This window comes from Bactrocera neohumeralis, chromosome 2 (assembly GCF_024586455.1).
Source record: "Bactrocera neohumeralis isolate Rockhampton chromosome 2, APGP_CSIRO_Bneo_wtdbg2-racon-allhic-juicebox.fasta_v2, whole genome shotgun sequence".
Lineage (NCBI taxonomy): Eukaryota > Metazoa > Arthropoda > Insecta > Diptera > Tephritidae > Bactrocera > Bactrocera neohumeralis.
In genome coordinates this window covers 74,369,793-74,386,997 of record NC_065919.1, presented here as the reverse complement: position 1 = coordinate 74,386,997, position 17,205 = coordinate 74,369,793, and the positions used below count along the sequence as shown (strand labels likewise).

Here is a 17,205-nt window from a genome sequence, read left to right as displayed (position 1 = left end):
TCAGAATTTCTTGAAAAGTAATAAAATAGTTTTCAATTAAATGTTTGAAATAAAAGGAAGTCCTTAAAAGTACTAAATTGTATACTTTTATTTGTATATACATACATCTTAAGTACAAGAAAAGTGTGCGAATATACACATTTACACATGAGTGCTTAACAAGCATTAACAAAATAAATATTAAAAACAAAAACTAAAACATAAAAAAGTAAAACTAATAGCGCGGTTGCTCATCAGCTTTATCTGTAACCACTTCTGTGGCGTTAGTAGTCGTAGAGATGGAAAGCTGCTGGGAGTGCCTAAAAACAAAAATTGTGCATTTATGTACATACTTATGTATATATATAGAATATCGACCAATAAAGCAAGTGCATTTTATGAATATGACAATTATATGGTTATGTGCATATATACATACGTTTATAAAGGTATGAGTATGCAGGTGCTTCAATGTGTGTATGTTTGTAGTATGGAATTGATGGAGCTGTGGGTTCAGTTGGCTTTGCCATTTTAAAGGAATTATTGAACTTTTGCCTTGAACAAACTTTGATTTATCTGTTTGCCTATGCTTTTGTGATATCACACGTGCGTGTACATAAGTATGTTAATTTTGATGGATGAATAATGTGTGGCCAACACTACAAAAGTGCTTAATAAATATACATACTTTAAAGCTTTTGAAACAAACCTGTAAAACACATAGTGTTGAAGAATAAATAACACATCGAAGAGCACGGAGAATAGACCCATGCCGAATTTCGTCACAGAACCGAAAATTGACACCCAATCGTCTGCAGATATTGAAATAGAATATAATTTTTTTTTTAAGTTAATAAAAATTAAAAGAAATTACTATAATTGTATGCGTTCAAGATCATCTGCAACATGCTGAGCAAACCGCCAGTGAAATCCAACAGAATATTACCAATACTCCAGCCAGTAGTGCTCTTACGGCGATAGTTCATCAGCGCCTGCAGACGTTCAAGACAAATAAATGTTGTAAAATTTAATAATTAATCTCTGACATAACGTTTTATTGAGAAGGCATATGTAATGTGTTTTTGTTGTTATTTTTTTTTTAACTAACCTGGGGCACATATTTGATGATCATCGCCAGTTTAATGTAGCTGCAGTAGTATAGAAAATCCAGCCACTGCACAACACCAGTAATGGCTAGAATTAATGTAACCAAAACAATTATCGCGATTGCGGCTAATATACCTGACGCGATTCTGGAGACTCTTTGTTCGGCGCGCTGTAATAATAAACAAGAAAATAATAAAACAAGAAAAAATGTTAACTTCGGCGGCACGAAGCTTTAATTTTCGTCACGAGTACACTTTTTTTTATCAAAAGATATTTATCTTGTTTTTGGACATTTGTGCATAATTTCGTGAAGATATCCTGCCAAATAAAAACGTACATACAGCTATATTCTATAGTGTTTCCATTTGAACAATTTGTTCGGGGATAGTAGTGTTGCCTTGAGCAATAATTTTTTCGGAAAGGTATATTGTCATATAATAATGTTTTCCATACCATGAATAGCTTTTTGGGGAAGAAAGGACTTGTGGAAAATTTCAGACCGATATCTCAGAACTTGAGGTTATCCTTCACTTAATATAGACAGATAGAGACAGATGCCTTATCGATGCAGCTCGACAATTTCTCTTGGACCAGGGGTTATCCGAACGTCAAGGTGCTATGTAACATTATTTAACCAATAATTCACTACAATCATACTCTGTCCCCGGTTTTTACTCTACGGCCCTGCATATATGTACTTTAACTTTAATATACATTGTTCAGGATTCAGTTACTGCACTAAAGTTAATTTTTATATTTATAATAAGTAGATATGTTTGTGTTATGGTTCACCAAGCCTTACCTCATATAAAAAGCACTGGATAATTGTAATGGCTGTCGCAAACATCGCATGTAAACCGAATACGACATCATTCAATAAAACTGGATTCATACCACGTGGATGTCGACTGGCATATTCGTCCTGTATGCTGGGTACCCAATAGAGGCCACAATTGAAAACACTATATAGTGTAAAACCAACAATGTTGAGTGCTAGAAAGTCAAAATTGAGTCCAATTACAGATTTTCGTCTAAAATTAATGAAAATCTGCGGATAGAACGAGATGGACCAGGCCACAAAATAAATCCAACCGAACACGATTGATGTGTAAATAATCGGCTCCGACTTTGCAACAGTTATGCGTACAAATAAATCGTCAACACTGTACAAAAAAATTGTATGAGTACATTATAATAAAAAAGTAAGTTCGTTCATACTGAAGCGCATACGTACATCCAAGACTCGTCGGGTAAGCTCGTCGCTGTAACTTCTAGGTGTCCAAGTTGGAGTCCTCGTACGCTAACTGTTCTATTTTGTGGATTCGATGCACTGATTGTGAAGTAGTTAGGGTCCAATTCTACTAAAGTCTCATGTTGTTTTACCAATTGGACAAATACGTCCTGTTCCAATGGATCCCTGTGGGATATAAAAAAAGTGTCAAAAATTGAAGGGAGATCCATATATTAAAGAATGTCATTTGATTTGAAGGATGTCATTAATTGGTCGAAACTCTACCGTCGTATGAGCAGATCAATTTCAACTCGCTTCTTGCGATTGGATTGGTTGCTCACATGTTTTATTACTATTATCTCACCCTGTGAATGCTTACATACTTATATGTACATATATTCTGCTGGGACTCACCTGATTAGAACGTCAAATGTTTTTGTGTTTTTTACTATAATTGTGAGATCATGTGTGGATACGGTTAACCCGCTTCGGTTAGAGCTTCGTGTGAATCGTTCATCTGCGGTTGTTTGTGTGAATAAGGCTACTGGAAGTTCGACGAATCAATTAGTAATTATAAAGTACAATGAAATATACAATTCGCTAACTCACCCGATATTGATATCACAAATATTAATGATTTCGTATACCGAAGTACACTGTAGATACCAGTAGAACTCTTCATTTTAGGCGCGTTCTATATTACACGAATTTTCTGAAATAAATAAAAGTATTAAAATATTATACAAATTGAAAAGTAATGATATAAAAAAATTAAATCACAAATAAATTGCAAATTTCTTCGAGGAATACCTCAGCTGATTTAAGTCACGATATTTAAGCATTCATAGTTAGCTAATTGGGAATGTCTGCAGAAATGATCGGCGTGACGTGAAGGGTATTATAGTTTCTAGGCAGCCTAACTTTATTTTTGCAGTTAACTTTTTTGTTCTGTTTTAAATATCATTCTTTATAGTAAAAATTATCAACATTTCGATATCACTACACTTGAATGTAATTGTTTTCATCATACATAAGTATTTATAGAATGCAAACATGGACATATGTACATACTATGTTTTTTTTTGTTTTGGTATTTCATATTACTTTTAAATACTCTCTCGCTGATTAATTAATTGTTAATGCTTTCATATTACTACTTAATTTTTTGTTGTTTTTCTGAGAACCTACTACAACAACATTCATATAAATTTTAAATTTTCTTGTCAACACTTTCATACAATATGCAATTATATAAAGTATTTGGTTGGTATATGAAAAAAAAACATTTAAGGAATGTAATCAGATCATGTGTATGTGTGTGTGTGTTTATTTTTAACAATTTCCTTTACTGCTTCATGCCTAAGTGCGGAAATTCCACGCAATTGAATCAATTAATACGAGCAAAGTGCGTGTGGATTGCTCATACACTTATGAATTTATGAAAGTGCATTTATTGATTGCCCTAATAAAGATATATAGTTCACATTTCTACATACATATGTACATATGTATATCTTTATATGTATTTTTACTACTAAAGATTGGTTGAACAAATTGTTCAGTAATTACAAGACGAGATTGAGCAGATTCAATTCATCGGAAGACGATGTACAAAATAACTGTAAGCACTATCTTTTTCAGGAGTGCAGAGTCAAAGTATCGCGGTAACACTGGTGGAGTACGATTCTCCGAGTTCTTGTAGCATTATTGTAAGTAAAGCAGTAAAGTCAAACCGGCGTCATTCGTTTTTTCATTCAATTTTTTCCAAGTGAAGTTATATTCGTGATCGCTGGGTAAAATGTTTCGGTTTTTATTTTCATATATATTCAATATATAATATTATATCTTATCTAGGTACCGAGACGCAAGAGTTGTGCTCTAAAGGCAGCTGTAACCAGAATTCTTCCTAGTCAGAATATAGCGGAAATAGTCGTGTAGTAATTGTAAACTTTTGGCCTGTGCCGTGGTTAAGGGGTTACAGGGGTTATTTCATTAGAATTTTTTAATGTTACAAAAATACATTAATAAGAAAGAAAAGCAAAAGAAATTCTGCAATTTATGAAAAAAAATATTTTAAACTCGGCCATTGCGGCGCCATTTCCTGCGACGTTTCGGAAAAAAGATGCGCCCGCGTTTGCAGGATAACTCTTTACAGGATCATCTAAAGTGAAAAGGTGCCTGTTTTAGTTAAAACTTTAACTTAGAACTCGAACGAAGGAAAAAAACTGAAAATTGGATTTTTGGCAGACATTTTTACAAAAATATAAAAATTTCAGTGAAAATTTCACATTTTTTTTTCAAATAGTTGTAATCGAAAAAAATTCTCATCCGAGTCTTTAAGAATTGTATCTCAAAGGCCAGTGTAAAGTTTCATGAAGATCGGTTGAGTAGTTCTCGAGAAATCTTGCGAACCGACTTCAAAAACTCAGTTTCGAGAAAAACGCGTTTAAAGACGGCGCACTTAGCCTAACTAGCCTCGAGCGCACATTTTTTCAAGACTGTATCTCCGAAACTATTACTCAAAAAAATTCGATTTTTTAAACTCGTAAACCCATGTAATCCCTTGACATTTCTTGGGAGGTGATAACCTCAAAATAACCTATTAATGCTTCATAGACAAACTTAGGTTACTTGTGGCACTAAATCGTGAAATATTTCACGTATGTTTAAAGCGATTTAATCATTGATGATACCGAGACCATTTGGGAAATGTTAAAACTCAAGGACATAATAGTGTCCCCAAGTTTTTTTTAATTCAAAAATAATCAAAAAATGCTTTCCGAAATAAAAATAAGATTAACTTTATTCAACCACCCCTGTAAAAGTAAATATTTCTATACATAAATAAATACATACGCACACCAGCTATGAACCTTTAAAACGTGATAACCGCGACGTCCATTTATTGAATGAAAACGAGACCGAACGTGCTAAAATTATCATATTAGTGTTTATTGGAATGACCAAACGCCGATTAATTGCGCCAGTGAAAATGTAATCGCTGTTTGTCAACAATGTGCCATTGTCTATACGGGGCCGATTGGGGAAGTACATACATATGGACTTGTACACATTATATGTATGTATTTGTTATGTAGTACAAGTGTTGATATATATATTAATATGGTTTAGATGGCTTATTTACTTTTCTAAGAAAAGGTCAGTAACATGAATTCTGCCAGCAATTAGCAATTCTAGGAATCTTTATTTTATCAACTACCATTGAAATTGACGTTTATTTGACGTAATCGTAATATGGTATTCCCATAATTCGTGTTAGGATTGGTAAACATTGGTTGGACAGGCAGACTTCAAATCTAATAATCGAATGGAGAATCGTCGTAAAATAATGTTTGATTCTCCTACTGTTTGATGGTAATTTTTCTAGCTAATCTACTTGCAAATATATACATACATATGTATGTATTTATATATGAGTTTCCTCGGTTAACTTTTAGTATTGTTTGATAGCTGTCAAATAAATATTTATATGTCTGACTTGATATTCAAAACTTATACTGTCTTTACTAAACATTAATAATAATTCATGAAACATTAGAATGATTTGAGTTACTAAATTACTGTGAAAAATTATTGCTTGCACTTTAGTAAGAAAATTTCAATATATTTTGTTGTTTGACATTTCTTTTAGGATAGCATTATTATTTTATTAAATTCACGCGTGTTCAACTCAGGTACGATGCTCATCCCTAATATTCACTAGTCACTTTATTAAGTTTGCAAACAACGCATAAAACTCATCCAACCACGTAGCTGATAACAACGGTTATTAAATTGACATTTCACATACATTTTTCGTATAGTAGCTTAGATTAGAATGATTTTATAGTGCTATTAAATCGATATGCAAGTTGCTATTACTAAAATTACTTTTTTCTATGTTAGTATGTCGGAAAATTTTTTATTAATAATATGATCATGAGTTTTATATGTAGAACACTTTGCTATAGTTATGATGTATGCAAATTATTCATATACATATTATTTCCCTGACGGGTAAATCGTCATATAGGACAAAATCTTTACACGTGTGATAACTGATGATTTGATATTGTCATTTCATTATTAATTATATATGTAAATGTACTTAATAAGAACCCGTGCCCTAGATTTCATAAACGCTTAATTTTTCTTTCATTAACCATAATTGGAGGTAGAAACACAGCTTTCCAAATTTTGGACATTGATTTGATTTCTAATTATATCAAAGCTATTAGATGCCGTTTAAGCATATGGCAGGTTATGCTAGTCTGGTAGATCAATGAACCACGCATAGACCAGTTTTGGTCCTTTGCGATACCAGATAGAGTTCAGTTACTAAGTCCATGAGGATGCCTGCACTTGACGCGAATTTCAGCAGACTCTATGGCCTCACTATCGAAACTTTTTCCTGTATAACATACCGTGGCGACATTCTTGTCAATGCGGGACAAGTGCAGAAAAGACGCTCCATCGTTTCCATGGTGCCTTGCTCTAGACATTACCTGCAGTCTTCTTGATCTGTCAGCGCCATTCTGCGGGCGAGTGTCGCCACCAGACAGTGACCAGTTAGTATTCCGATCATGTTCCTACAGACCTTTCTATCGAGTGTCAATAGCAATTTAAGCTTATGATCTTTCGTAAAATGATTAAATAGGAATTAATGACTCGAACGAATTTCATGATCCTATAGATTTTGATTATTCTCTATCTCGTAATTTATGAATGAAACTCATCGCATATGAATGAAGTAATCGGATCATCATTATTGCATTTTTTAGTGTAATTGAACACTTGAGCTTTTGTCACTCATAACCTAATGAACAAAAAATTATGATTATAGAGGTGTCTATTGTAATCTCGAAGTGTTTAGCAAGGAACTAATGCTCGGAAACAAGCAGATATAATGGAATATTCTTTCTACTCCTCTAAGAAAAATATTTTATAACAAGTAAGGAAGGGCTAAGTTCGGGTGTCACCGAACATTTTATACTCTCGCATGATAAAGTGATAATCGAGATTTCATTTTTGAACTGTATATGGAAATGCCTGAAGAAAACGACTCTGTAGAGTTTGGTTGACATGGCTATAGTAGTTTCCGAGATATGTACAAAAAACCACGCCCACTTTTCCAAAAAAATTACGTCCAAATATGCCCCTCCCTAATGCGATCCTTTGTGCCAAATTTTACTTTAATATCTTTATTTATGGCTTAGTTATGACACTTTATAGGTTTTCGGTTTCCGCCATTTTGTGGGCGTGGCAGTGGGCCGATTTTGCCCATCTTCGAACTTAACCTTCTTATGGAGCCAAGAAACACGTGTACCAAGTTTCATCAAGATATCTCAATTTTTACTCAAGTTACAGCTTGCACGGACGGACGGACAGACGGACGGACAGACGGACGGACGGACAGACAGACATCCGGATTTCAACTCTACTCGTCACCCTGATCACTTTGGTATATATAACCCTATATCTGACTCTTTTAGTTTTAGGACTTACAAACAACCGTTATGTGAACAAAACTATAATACTCTCCTTAGCAACTTTGTTGCGAGAGTATAAAAATCCGAAGAACTTATTCTACATACATTCAATATAGCCTGTTTTAGTTATTTTATTATACACCGTTTTTACCGAGACCTTTCTCGTTTTCGACCTCTTCAACTGATGAAAATATTAAAAAAGTGAATGATATGATGCAGATGATATGATTGCAGAGAGCATCTCTCGCGAGCCCGTTTGAATGATTTTGGTGGATACTCGTATTTTGTGTATAAAATGCGTTCTTGCTCGATTCGTCCCGATAAATCTGAATTCTGTTCAAAAAGAGTATCGTGAGCAGGTCTCTTTTGACTGGTTTGATCGTGCGAATTCCGACCACGCATTCTTAGAGAGCATTATAACTGCCGATAAGACATGGGTTTATGAGTTTGACATGCAAACAAGTGAACAATCATCGGTATGGAAACCGTTTTCAGTCGGTCCAAGATATAAAACAAGATTCGTTGAAGGAGCTGAAACCGTTGGCATAAATGTATTACATCTGGTGGGGATTACTTTGAAGGCGACAAAATAAATCTTGATGAATAATTAAATATTTTTCGTTTTTTTTACAATTTCCCGGTACTTTTCTTACAAACTTAATATACTCTGTCCTGGGTAAAAATATGACGTTTTTTTATTATTTTAGATCATATTTACATATGAAACTAACAAACGCACGTAGAAAGTAGGCGTAGCTGTTGAGGTATAATTAGAGTTTATCGAAATTAGCGTTATTTAACGTGGTGTTTTAACACTTTGTGGAATTTTCTTCAAATTTCATATTGTTAACGCAACAGTGTTGGCAAAAAAAAAAAGATTTCAATTTAAAACGTTCGTTTTAGTTTCAAAAAAGTGGCTTACCTTAACTTTGGAAAGCAATTAGTGACTTGTATTAAATTTATGGTAGTTGAACTTTATGGCTGTGGCGTGTGTACACATATACGAGTGCATTGTGAATATGTATGTTTGCACGTAATTGAAAAATGGTTAATAAGTCTAATTAATTAACCTCGCTCTTGGCAATGAATCGCTATAGTTTCGGTTTTACGTTCTGGTTTACAAACGGACGCATGTAAGTGTACATGCAGCTATGTATATATGTATGTATATAGTGCTCGGTAGCTTTGGAAAACACCTGTGCCTAAGTGTCTATATTCATAAGCCGGTTTAAAAAGTTAAGCAAATAAACAATCATAAAAAGCTTAAGTACAGAAAATACTACATATATACTTGTATTGCTAACCTATGGATACTGGAAATAGAAAATGCACATTGCTCAACAAATTAGCTAATAGCGAACAGACCAGTACATATAAATGAAAGAAGAATTGTGCGTTGCAGTTCAAATCTACCGGAATTATGTTAATTTTGAATATAACACTTAAACAAAGTAACACTTTCGTAAGTTCTTTTTGGAATGTAAGAACATGTCACATATGTACATATACATATATACTGATAAGAGCAATTTATTGCATTGCGTGGAATGTGAGTTAGATATGACGCAAGTACGTGTGAAAATTACCTCATAACGGTGAACCTGCTCTGTGGCGCCAAGTTATTAAGCAACAAAAAATTATTAAATAATATTTTTGTAATTTTAAATTAATTAATTAATAATTAATTTTAAATTAATTTAATTTTTTAAATAAATAAACACTTTATCTCAATGCCATGATTCAACTAATTGTGGACCAACCAATTTATCCACTCATTTACAGCTTTACGCTCAATCAAAGTGCAAATTTGTCATTTTCTGAGGTTGCATCTGTTCTTCAGGGGTTCTTTACAGTAATGCACTTAAATAAAATAAACATAACTTGTTATTATTATTTGAGCGGTTTTAAGTACTTGCATATTTATTTAGTTTACAGTGAACTAGAAATAAACTTTAGTAACTAAATCATATCGTTCCGGTGAATATTTTCGCAGTAACATGCAAATTTGAATAAGGCGTTTCAGAGTGCTTGGAAGTAGAAGGCCAAACTTTAAACGCAAAATCAAAATTAAATCAAATTTTTAAACTAGCTTCTTAAATATATATTTTTAGTAATTAATCGAAGATAAATATTTTTTATAAACAATTAAAAGCCAACATTGTGGTCTAAAATCGATAAATTACTATACTTAACATTACTTTAACGAAATCTGTGGATCCAGTTCAGAGATATAGGAGTCACCGCAAAGCAACGTTTTTGAAAAGAGCTTTCGAAGAACAGCTTTAAAATATGTACATATTTTTACTAATGCTAAGTCTTAAAATACAGTTAAATTTAAAAGTTTAGCGCGAAGTTCTAGTTTTATTCGTCGCATCGGGTCATGCTATACCTTTTTGGAAAGCTCATTTCACGCGCTAACACGTGTTTGATTGGTTGTCGTTTCTTTTAAGTCTTTCGTGAGTTATAGCGTCGCAAACATGGAGCAAAATAAAGAGAAAATACGGCATATTTTACAGTACTACTACGACCACCGCACAACGATAGTTTAAACTTTTTCGTTCTGGTGTAGAGGTGGTCGAAGATTCGCCACGCTCCGGAAGGCCTGTCGTCGAAAATTGCGATAAAATCGCTGAATTGGTCGAAAGAGACCGGCATAGTAGCAGCCGTAGCATCGGTCAAGAGCTAGGCATGAGTCATCAAAAATTCATTTCAATTTCAATAAAAAAAAAATTCAATAAAAATATCGCAAGACTTTTTTGACAACCCATTATAATGCCTTAAAGAAGTGGCTTATTGAACCACATTGAGAAAAGCCGTTTATTAAAAACTATCACAAGCTCAATTTAACAATTATTTTTATATAAAGAAAGAAGGAGAAGTCGGAAAGCGAAGTTTTTTTTTGTAATCAAATGGGGAAACAGTGGTGGTATAGGAGGTACAGGGGCTGTAGGTGTGGGGGACACATTGTTTTGTATGTTGCTGGACATATTGGAAATTTTTAATAAGATTTCGTTGGTAAGGGCAAGATCATATTAAAAAGCGAATACTACAAAGCGTGAAACACGAAAAGTTCAATTCCAAAATCAAAATAAGAATTCACTCCAAAAGAAGAGAATATTTAAACTGAAACAATTGTTAACTGCGACCTTGTATTTTTATACATTTTCTGATTCAAGGTTTCAAATACAAATAAAGTAGTTCATACAATTTATGACACCTTAACATTCAAGCTTCTTTTGGTACCTGCAGTTATTACATGTAGTGATAAGCAGCTTCCTGATTAATGACTTACATACATACATATGTATGTACCATAAGTCATTATGTTAAAAACATTTAGAATATTAAAGTTGAGACAATTGATAATTACGGCCTTGCGTTTTTATACATTTTCAGGTTCAAGGTTTAGTCAGTGTTGTGTCGTTTCTATTCAGTCGATTCGGCGGAACAGTCAAGAAGGATGTATTGAGTTGTTTCCACCCCATCTTCAGGTTAGGCTTTTGACCAATCCTGAACCCACTGTTAATGCGTTCAAGCCCAGTATCGCTGCTCTGATTCTGAGTGGATGGTCACTTCTCTGAAGGAGGCTGCACTCCGGAGCAGTAAATATACTACTACCTTAATGGTTGCAACTTCGGCCTGGAAAACACTGCAATAGTCAGAAAATCTTTAACTGGAGTTGATTGAGAGCTCTTGACAGTAGACCCTTCCATCAACCTTGCTCTCAAGCTTTGACCCATCAGTGAAATAGCTCACTGCCCCTCTCCACCAACGGCTTCTTTCCACCCACAACTCCCTCTCCGGTAAATGGGTAAAGAAGGAGCCGCCAGAGTTCGGTTTAGCGACTTCATGTTCCAAGTAATACGGTATGGAGTTAAGGAACGCGAGGATTTTCGAGCCTATAGTTTCATTTTAATTAAGATTTGAAAATTTTGTTTCAATATCTCTAGTGTTTTTCTTTTTATACGGTTTTTTGCTTCTCCTGTAAACCTAAGAAATGTGATATTACGTTATTTTGCATTTCTGGTGACGATATGTACCAGAAGTTATTCTGTTATATCTAATTATGTTAAAAACTATAAAATAATACTGATTAATGCAAATAATTACAAGATATAACATAAAACGGAAGTAACTTGCGAATACTAATATTTTGGAGTTATTAACGAGCTTTGGGAAATCATTTTATATAGACCCATATCATGTTTTTAACGATTACACCTACGCATTTTACATATGTTCAAAATTATAAACTTAGGTGTTTTTATTATAAGTGTGTACTCGATTCTTCGATTTTATTTAAAGTATGTGCTCTAAGCGACGACATGTTATCTGATATACTCTTATATGAAGTGTTAGTACCAAGAAAAGATACTTAGAGCGTAAAAAAAGTAGTATATGTATGTATATCTCTCTTAAAGATAATTAATGTGTATATGTCGCGTTTTTAGGAACAGTATCCTCATAAAGACCCTTGGTTATGTCAGTTTAAAGTATTAAAATTTGTAAATCCGATCCACCTTTGTACAGTACAAGAAAAATCGTTAAACTTGCTAATCTTCACATTTCTTATTGCAACTAGGTACTATATATGTATAACTAAATCTGAAAACGTTACAGGTTTAGTATCCAACGTTTTTAAGAAAAATAAAAAAAAATTGTATGAAGATCTCTACCTTAATTTTGATCAATAAGTTTGTGCTAAATCATATAATGGTCTGACTGCAACTTCTTGAGGAAAATTTCAGTTCGATATCTTAAAGATAGTTGGATCTGAGAGACTAGATGGAGTTTATGGCAGACAGACAGGCATGACTAAATCGACTCAGCTCGTCACGCTGGTATATATTTGACTTTGTGTCAATTTTGATATGCACAGTTCAGGGTATAATTTAAGTTTTCGGAATTAATACTTAATATTATATTCGCTGTTCAATTCCTGTTGGAATATTCTTTCCTTGTAATTCAATAATGAACGGATAACAGTGAAGCACTCAGAGCCAGTACCAGTTCTTGACTGAACGACTGGTAATCTTCAGTGTAGTACCTATCAATAATAGTTCATATAATATTTCTCTTTCCCTATCACATATTTTTAAAGCAGTTGTGATCCATCTATTTCTGTATATACATATGTATGTATGTATATTTGTTTTGTACGAAAAACAAGCTATTAATTACTGATAAAATCTACGTTTCACTAATATTGATTAAGACCTAAAATAGTTAAGTATATTAAATTTCGGTAAATTGTTAATTAAACAAATATAATAAAACCATTCAAGTATGAATAATTGCTCCACTTTATTATCCTCGATTTGACGAAGAAATTGATTCATTTTAACAGTTCTATTGCCTTATCAATTATCAGTTAATGTCATTCACTTGTATAAAGTGTTATAACATTTTTATAACTATTTTCCCGTTACCTTGATTACTTGCAATTCATACATACATATGTACATTCATGCATACTTAGTATGTATGTTCTATGTTCATTTTTATAACCAAACTGTGGTTAGCGTAGATTAGAATACATGTTAGAATATTTTGCAATAATCTAAAGAATTAAAAAAAATCAAGTATTCTAACTAACAAAATAATTAAAGTATATACCGCAAAATAAATAATTACTTTTATTTAAAAGAATTTTTTTTTTGTAATTGGAAAACATTTGCATAATAATACAGCTTTGAATTTGTTCCACTGACACGTTACCGTAGAACTTTTAGGTATTAAGCAATTGAAGAAGAAAAAATATTTTTCTAAACGTATGAACATTATATTGGATAGTCGAAAAAGTCGTTTCGTATTTGTAATCAAACTTCAGCATAGATGTCCCCAATAGTACTACCAACAGAAAAAAAAATTACCGTATCGAAAAACACGTGAAGTATAAATTAAAAATTCACTTTTTAATTTGATCACAGTAGTACTACACTTGTAGGTTTTAAATATATGGTAGTTGAAAAAGTATTTTCGTATTTTGTCAATAAATGTCCTTGCAGTCGTATATCTCCAGTGCTACCAATCAAATTATGTCATACCATATAGGCTTTTAAGCCTCATTTAACCAAAAAAATTAAATGTTGGGAAAGTTGAAAAAAGTTACAGCTGTTCAAAAATGAGTGAATATAATGGAGAAATTCGCTATATTTTGAATTTTTTTTTATAAAAAAGGGAAGAATGTCACGCAAGCCACCAATGACATTTTTGAAGTTTACGCAGACGCTGCTGTATCAGTTCGTGTACATAGCACAACAATGGTTCGCTCGCTTCCGTTATGGAAATTTCGAAATTTCGATTTACACTGATGGAATAATGTTTTTAGCGGAAAAATGGCACAAAGTGGTCGACCAAAATGGTACATGTTTGCTTATTTATTTAATTATTTAAATATACAAAAAATAAGTTTAAGTTTGATTAGAAATACGAAAATACTATTTCGACTACCCAATATATACGAGTTTAGAGAGACTATATCATAAAGTTTAAAGTTATAACGAACCGAAAATATAGCGTTGGGAATTGTAATTGCGTAAATTAATTTTTGTTGTAATCCAACAACAATTTTTTCAAAATTGTGTATAAATTTATAGCCCCCTACTAATATTATTTTCCATTTTATACATTTGAAAACTTTTAACAAAATTGGCCAATTAAATCAGCAATAATTTAAAAATAATTGCAAAATGTGGTAAGGTAAGCTTTCCTTGGCCACTGGGGAGGATTCCAATTCACAAGTGGATATAACCCTCTACAGTAACATAAAGCAATAAAACTCTAAAGGCATGAAAAGTCAATTTTAATTTTTTCATAGTGAGAAATGGATATCGTAGTATGATGACTATTTATGAAAGATATTTCCTTGTAATAACTGAATTTAGTTCATGTTTCATGTTAGAAGTCATACAATTGTCTTTATCATTTTAAAGGATATATTTGGAAACGCGCTACAATAATTCCTTACTGGCTTTTGTCGTTTATTGCAGCATAATAAAATCTTAAATTTTTCGTTGACAAGGTCTTGTAAGCTAAATTTGTTTTAAAATATTTTAAATTCTTTTAGAAATTACAATTTTTATTGATTAGGTTTCAGGAGCAAAATGCCCGCAATTAAAATTTTAAATTAATTGAACTGTAATCGGATAATTAACATCCAGAAAACTAAACACATAAAGTAAACTAAGCATCTTTTAAAAAAATTGTGTTTGTTTTAGCTCATTTCAGATTGTAAGCATTTGCAATTAGCACTTATTTGTTGAACATTAATACTCGCATATCTACCGACCACTGAACGGGATACCGGCAGTTAAATATTTACAAAAGTAAAAAAACCTAAGGATATTTTCCATACCATGGATCTACGATGTACATATGAATATATGCATGTATGTAAGTGTCGTATATAATACAGAGATATCACCGTTCTTGGTTTATTTTTACATTTTGATCCTCAAATTAGAACGCTTATTCATGCTTTTATCACCGACGTAGTGTGAATGAACCGTTAACTTTGTATAAATAAGTAACATAATAAAATACATATCTTTATATACATACATACATATGATTGATATTTATAAATATTTATAATCACTTTCTTTTCAAAATTTGATTATTCACTTTGAAATTTGCTGGCTCGCGAATATCATTAATTAATTATTTTAATAAGCAATACGACATAAAATCATTACCAATCGACAAAAGCTTGCGCCACAGCACGTAAAAGCAATAAAGATTTCCCACAACATTTTATACACACATATAAAAAAAAAAAACAAAAATCGAAAAAACACTTGTCAAACTTATCGGAATTTCTTTTTCTGTACTGGCTCGACCCCTCATAGCCACAGGAAATATTAAGCGACGCTTTGGATAACAACAACGGATAACATACGTTAAACTTAAACGAAAACGAAAACAAACATACCAGAATCACCTGCGACTATTGTTGGAATTTTGCTAATAGGCCAAAGCCGAAATGTTTAATTATTCAAATATTCACAAATCAAGTTTTAACTTTATTGCTTTAATATTTATTAGCGCAGAGTAAAGTGTTGAGTTCTAATAAGCCCTCAGTAGAGAATAACGCGGGCAAAATTTTGCAACTTAAGCGAAAAATGATTTATCGTCACACGTGTGCTGAAGCCGATACGGTGTTCGAAATGCGAGTCTCTGCGTTCATATGAGTCCGATCACTTCGACGTTTATATCGCGACTAATAACGGCGCATTCGGTCTGTAACAAGAGGAGACCGCTTTTAATTGAAACACTGAAGTGCAAAGTCATGAGCGTTGAAAACTTTAAATCGGGCAATACAGTACACTCAGCTCAGAGTGCTCAATGCATGCGCCACAGTTAAGTATTTATACTTTTAGCGATTTGTTGAGCTGATAACCGATTATAAAGCGCAGCCGAGAGCATACGTAAGCCAAATCTACAACTGATTAGAATTATATCTGCAAATACATAGTTTGTATGTATGTACTTTAATACAAAGTAGATTGTTATCATTCATCAAATGATATGAGCGACAGATGTGTGCAGTAAGTCATCGCTACATACATATAAGTACATACAAACATATGTACATATGTATATGTACGTATTTTAAATAATCTATAAACGAAGTTAAATTGTTTAATGGTTTCAAAAGCTGACTTGATATATTTCTTTTTAATTTGCACTGAAATTATAAAATAACCTTAACACCTAGGTCAAAATGAAGTTATTCATTACAATATTATTACATTTATTTTTACATTAATATGCTCCAACTATTTGCGACATATGACATTGAATATATTTATTTGTACATAGTATATTTGAAAATATTCTCAGAAAATTTGAATTTGGTCGGGCAAATAGTTTCGGATATACATATGTATGTATGTATAAGCGTTTTTGGAAAGACGTCTCCGGACGCTCGAAAGGACTCCTAAAGCTCTTTCGGGCTTTTCGCGAAACGCTGTTTTCAGAGTCAGCGTGGAAAATTCTCCAAAACGGCTGCACCCAATGATTTGAAATTTTCACTCGACCTCTTAGCTATATTTGTCAGATAATGATCGAAGGAATACGATTTTTGTAACAATTTCGATATTTTAAGCAACTGTGAAAGGTAAACTTCTTCACAACAAACGACAACGACTTATTTTGGGGAAGCCGCCATCTAGTTAAAAATCAAAATTATAATTATTCCATTGATCATATTCTGTATTTCTTTATGGTAATAATACAATTCTTTGATTCTTTGATTTGAGATCAAATCAGAAAAATTCTTTCTCACCGCCAGACACTTTTTTCGCGGAGATCCTCTAAAGATCGGCCACGGGATCAAGCGAATTCAAATTTTTTCAAAATGAAATGATGATTATTATTATAATTCATTAAATTCTG

General features: G+C 32.6%; 2 protein-coding genes across 5 annotated transcripts in view; one reads left to right on the top strand and one right to left on the bottom strand.

The window, feature by feature from the left end:
• The window catches only part of LOC126767640 (uncharacterized), a 47,465-nt gene that overhangs the window by 19,742 nt on the left and 10,518 nt on the right, over positions 1-17,205 (top strand). Inside the window, exon 2 of the mRNA XM_050485113.1 lies at positions 15,027-15,201. Coding sequence (XP_050341070.1) covers positions 15,165-15,201 — 37 coding nt within the window. The 5' untranslated portion in view covers positions 15,027-15,164. The remainder of the gene's footprint in view (positions 1-15,026; positions 15,202-17,205) is intronic.
• Positions 64-16,115, bottom strand: LOC126767643 (cystinosin homolog). Of its 4 annotated transcripts, XR_007669143.1 has the most exons (10): positions 15,740-16,115; positions 2,927-3,029; positions 2,732-2,861; positions 2,321-2,503; positions 1,889-2,249; positions 1,088-1,255; positions 854-971; positions 689-791; positions 419-638; positions 237-299 (listed from the first exon to the last, which is right to left on the bottom strand). XR_007669143.1 is itself a non-coding variant. In XM_050485119.1 (9 exons), the coding sequence occupies exons 2-9, from the start codon at positions 2,997-2,999 to the stop codon at positions 215-217; spliced, it is 1,218 nt and encodes a 405-aa protein (XP_050341076.1). In that variant the 5' UTR covers positions 3,000-3,029; positions 15,740-16,112; the 3' UTR covers positions 64-214. The 4 variants fall into 4 exon arrangements, 3 of the variants coding, with proteins under 3 accessions (XP_050341076.1, XP_050341074.1, XP_050341075.1); XM_050485119.1 differs by lacking the exon at positions 419-638 and having other exon boundaries at positions 64-299; positions 2,732-2,858; positions 15,740-16,112; XM_050485117.1 differs by lacking the exon at positions 419-638 and having other exon boundaries at positions 64-299; positions 15,740-16,109.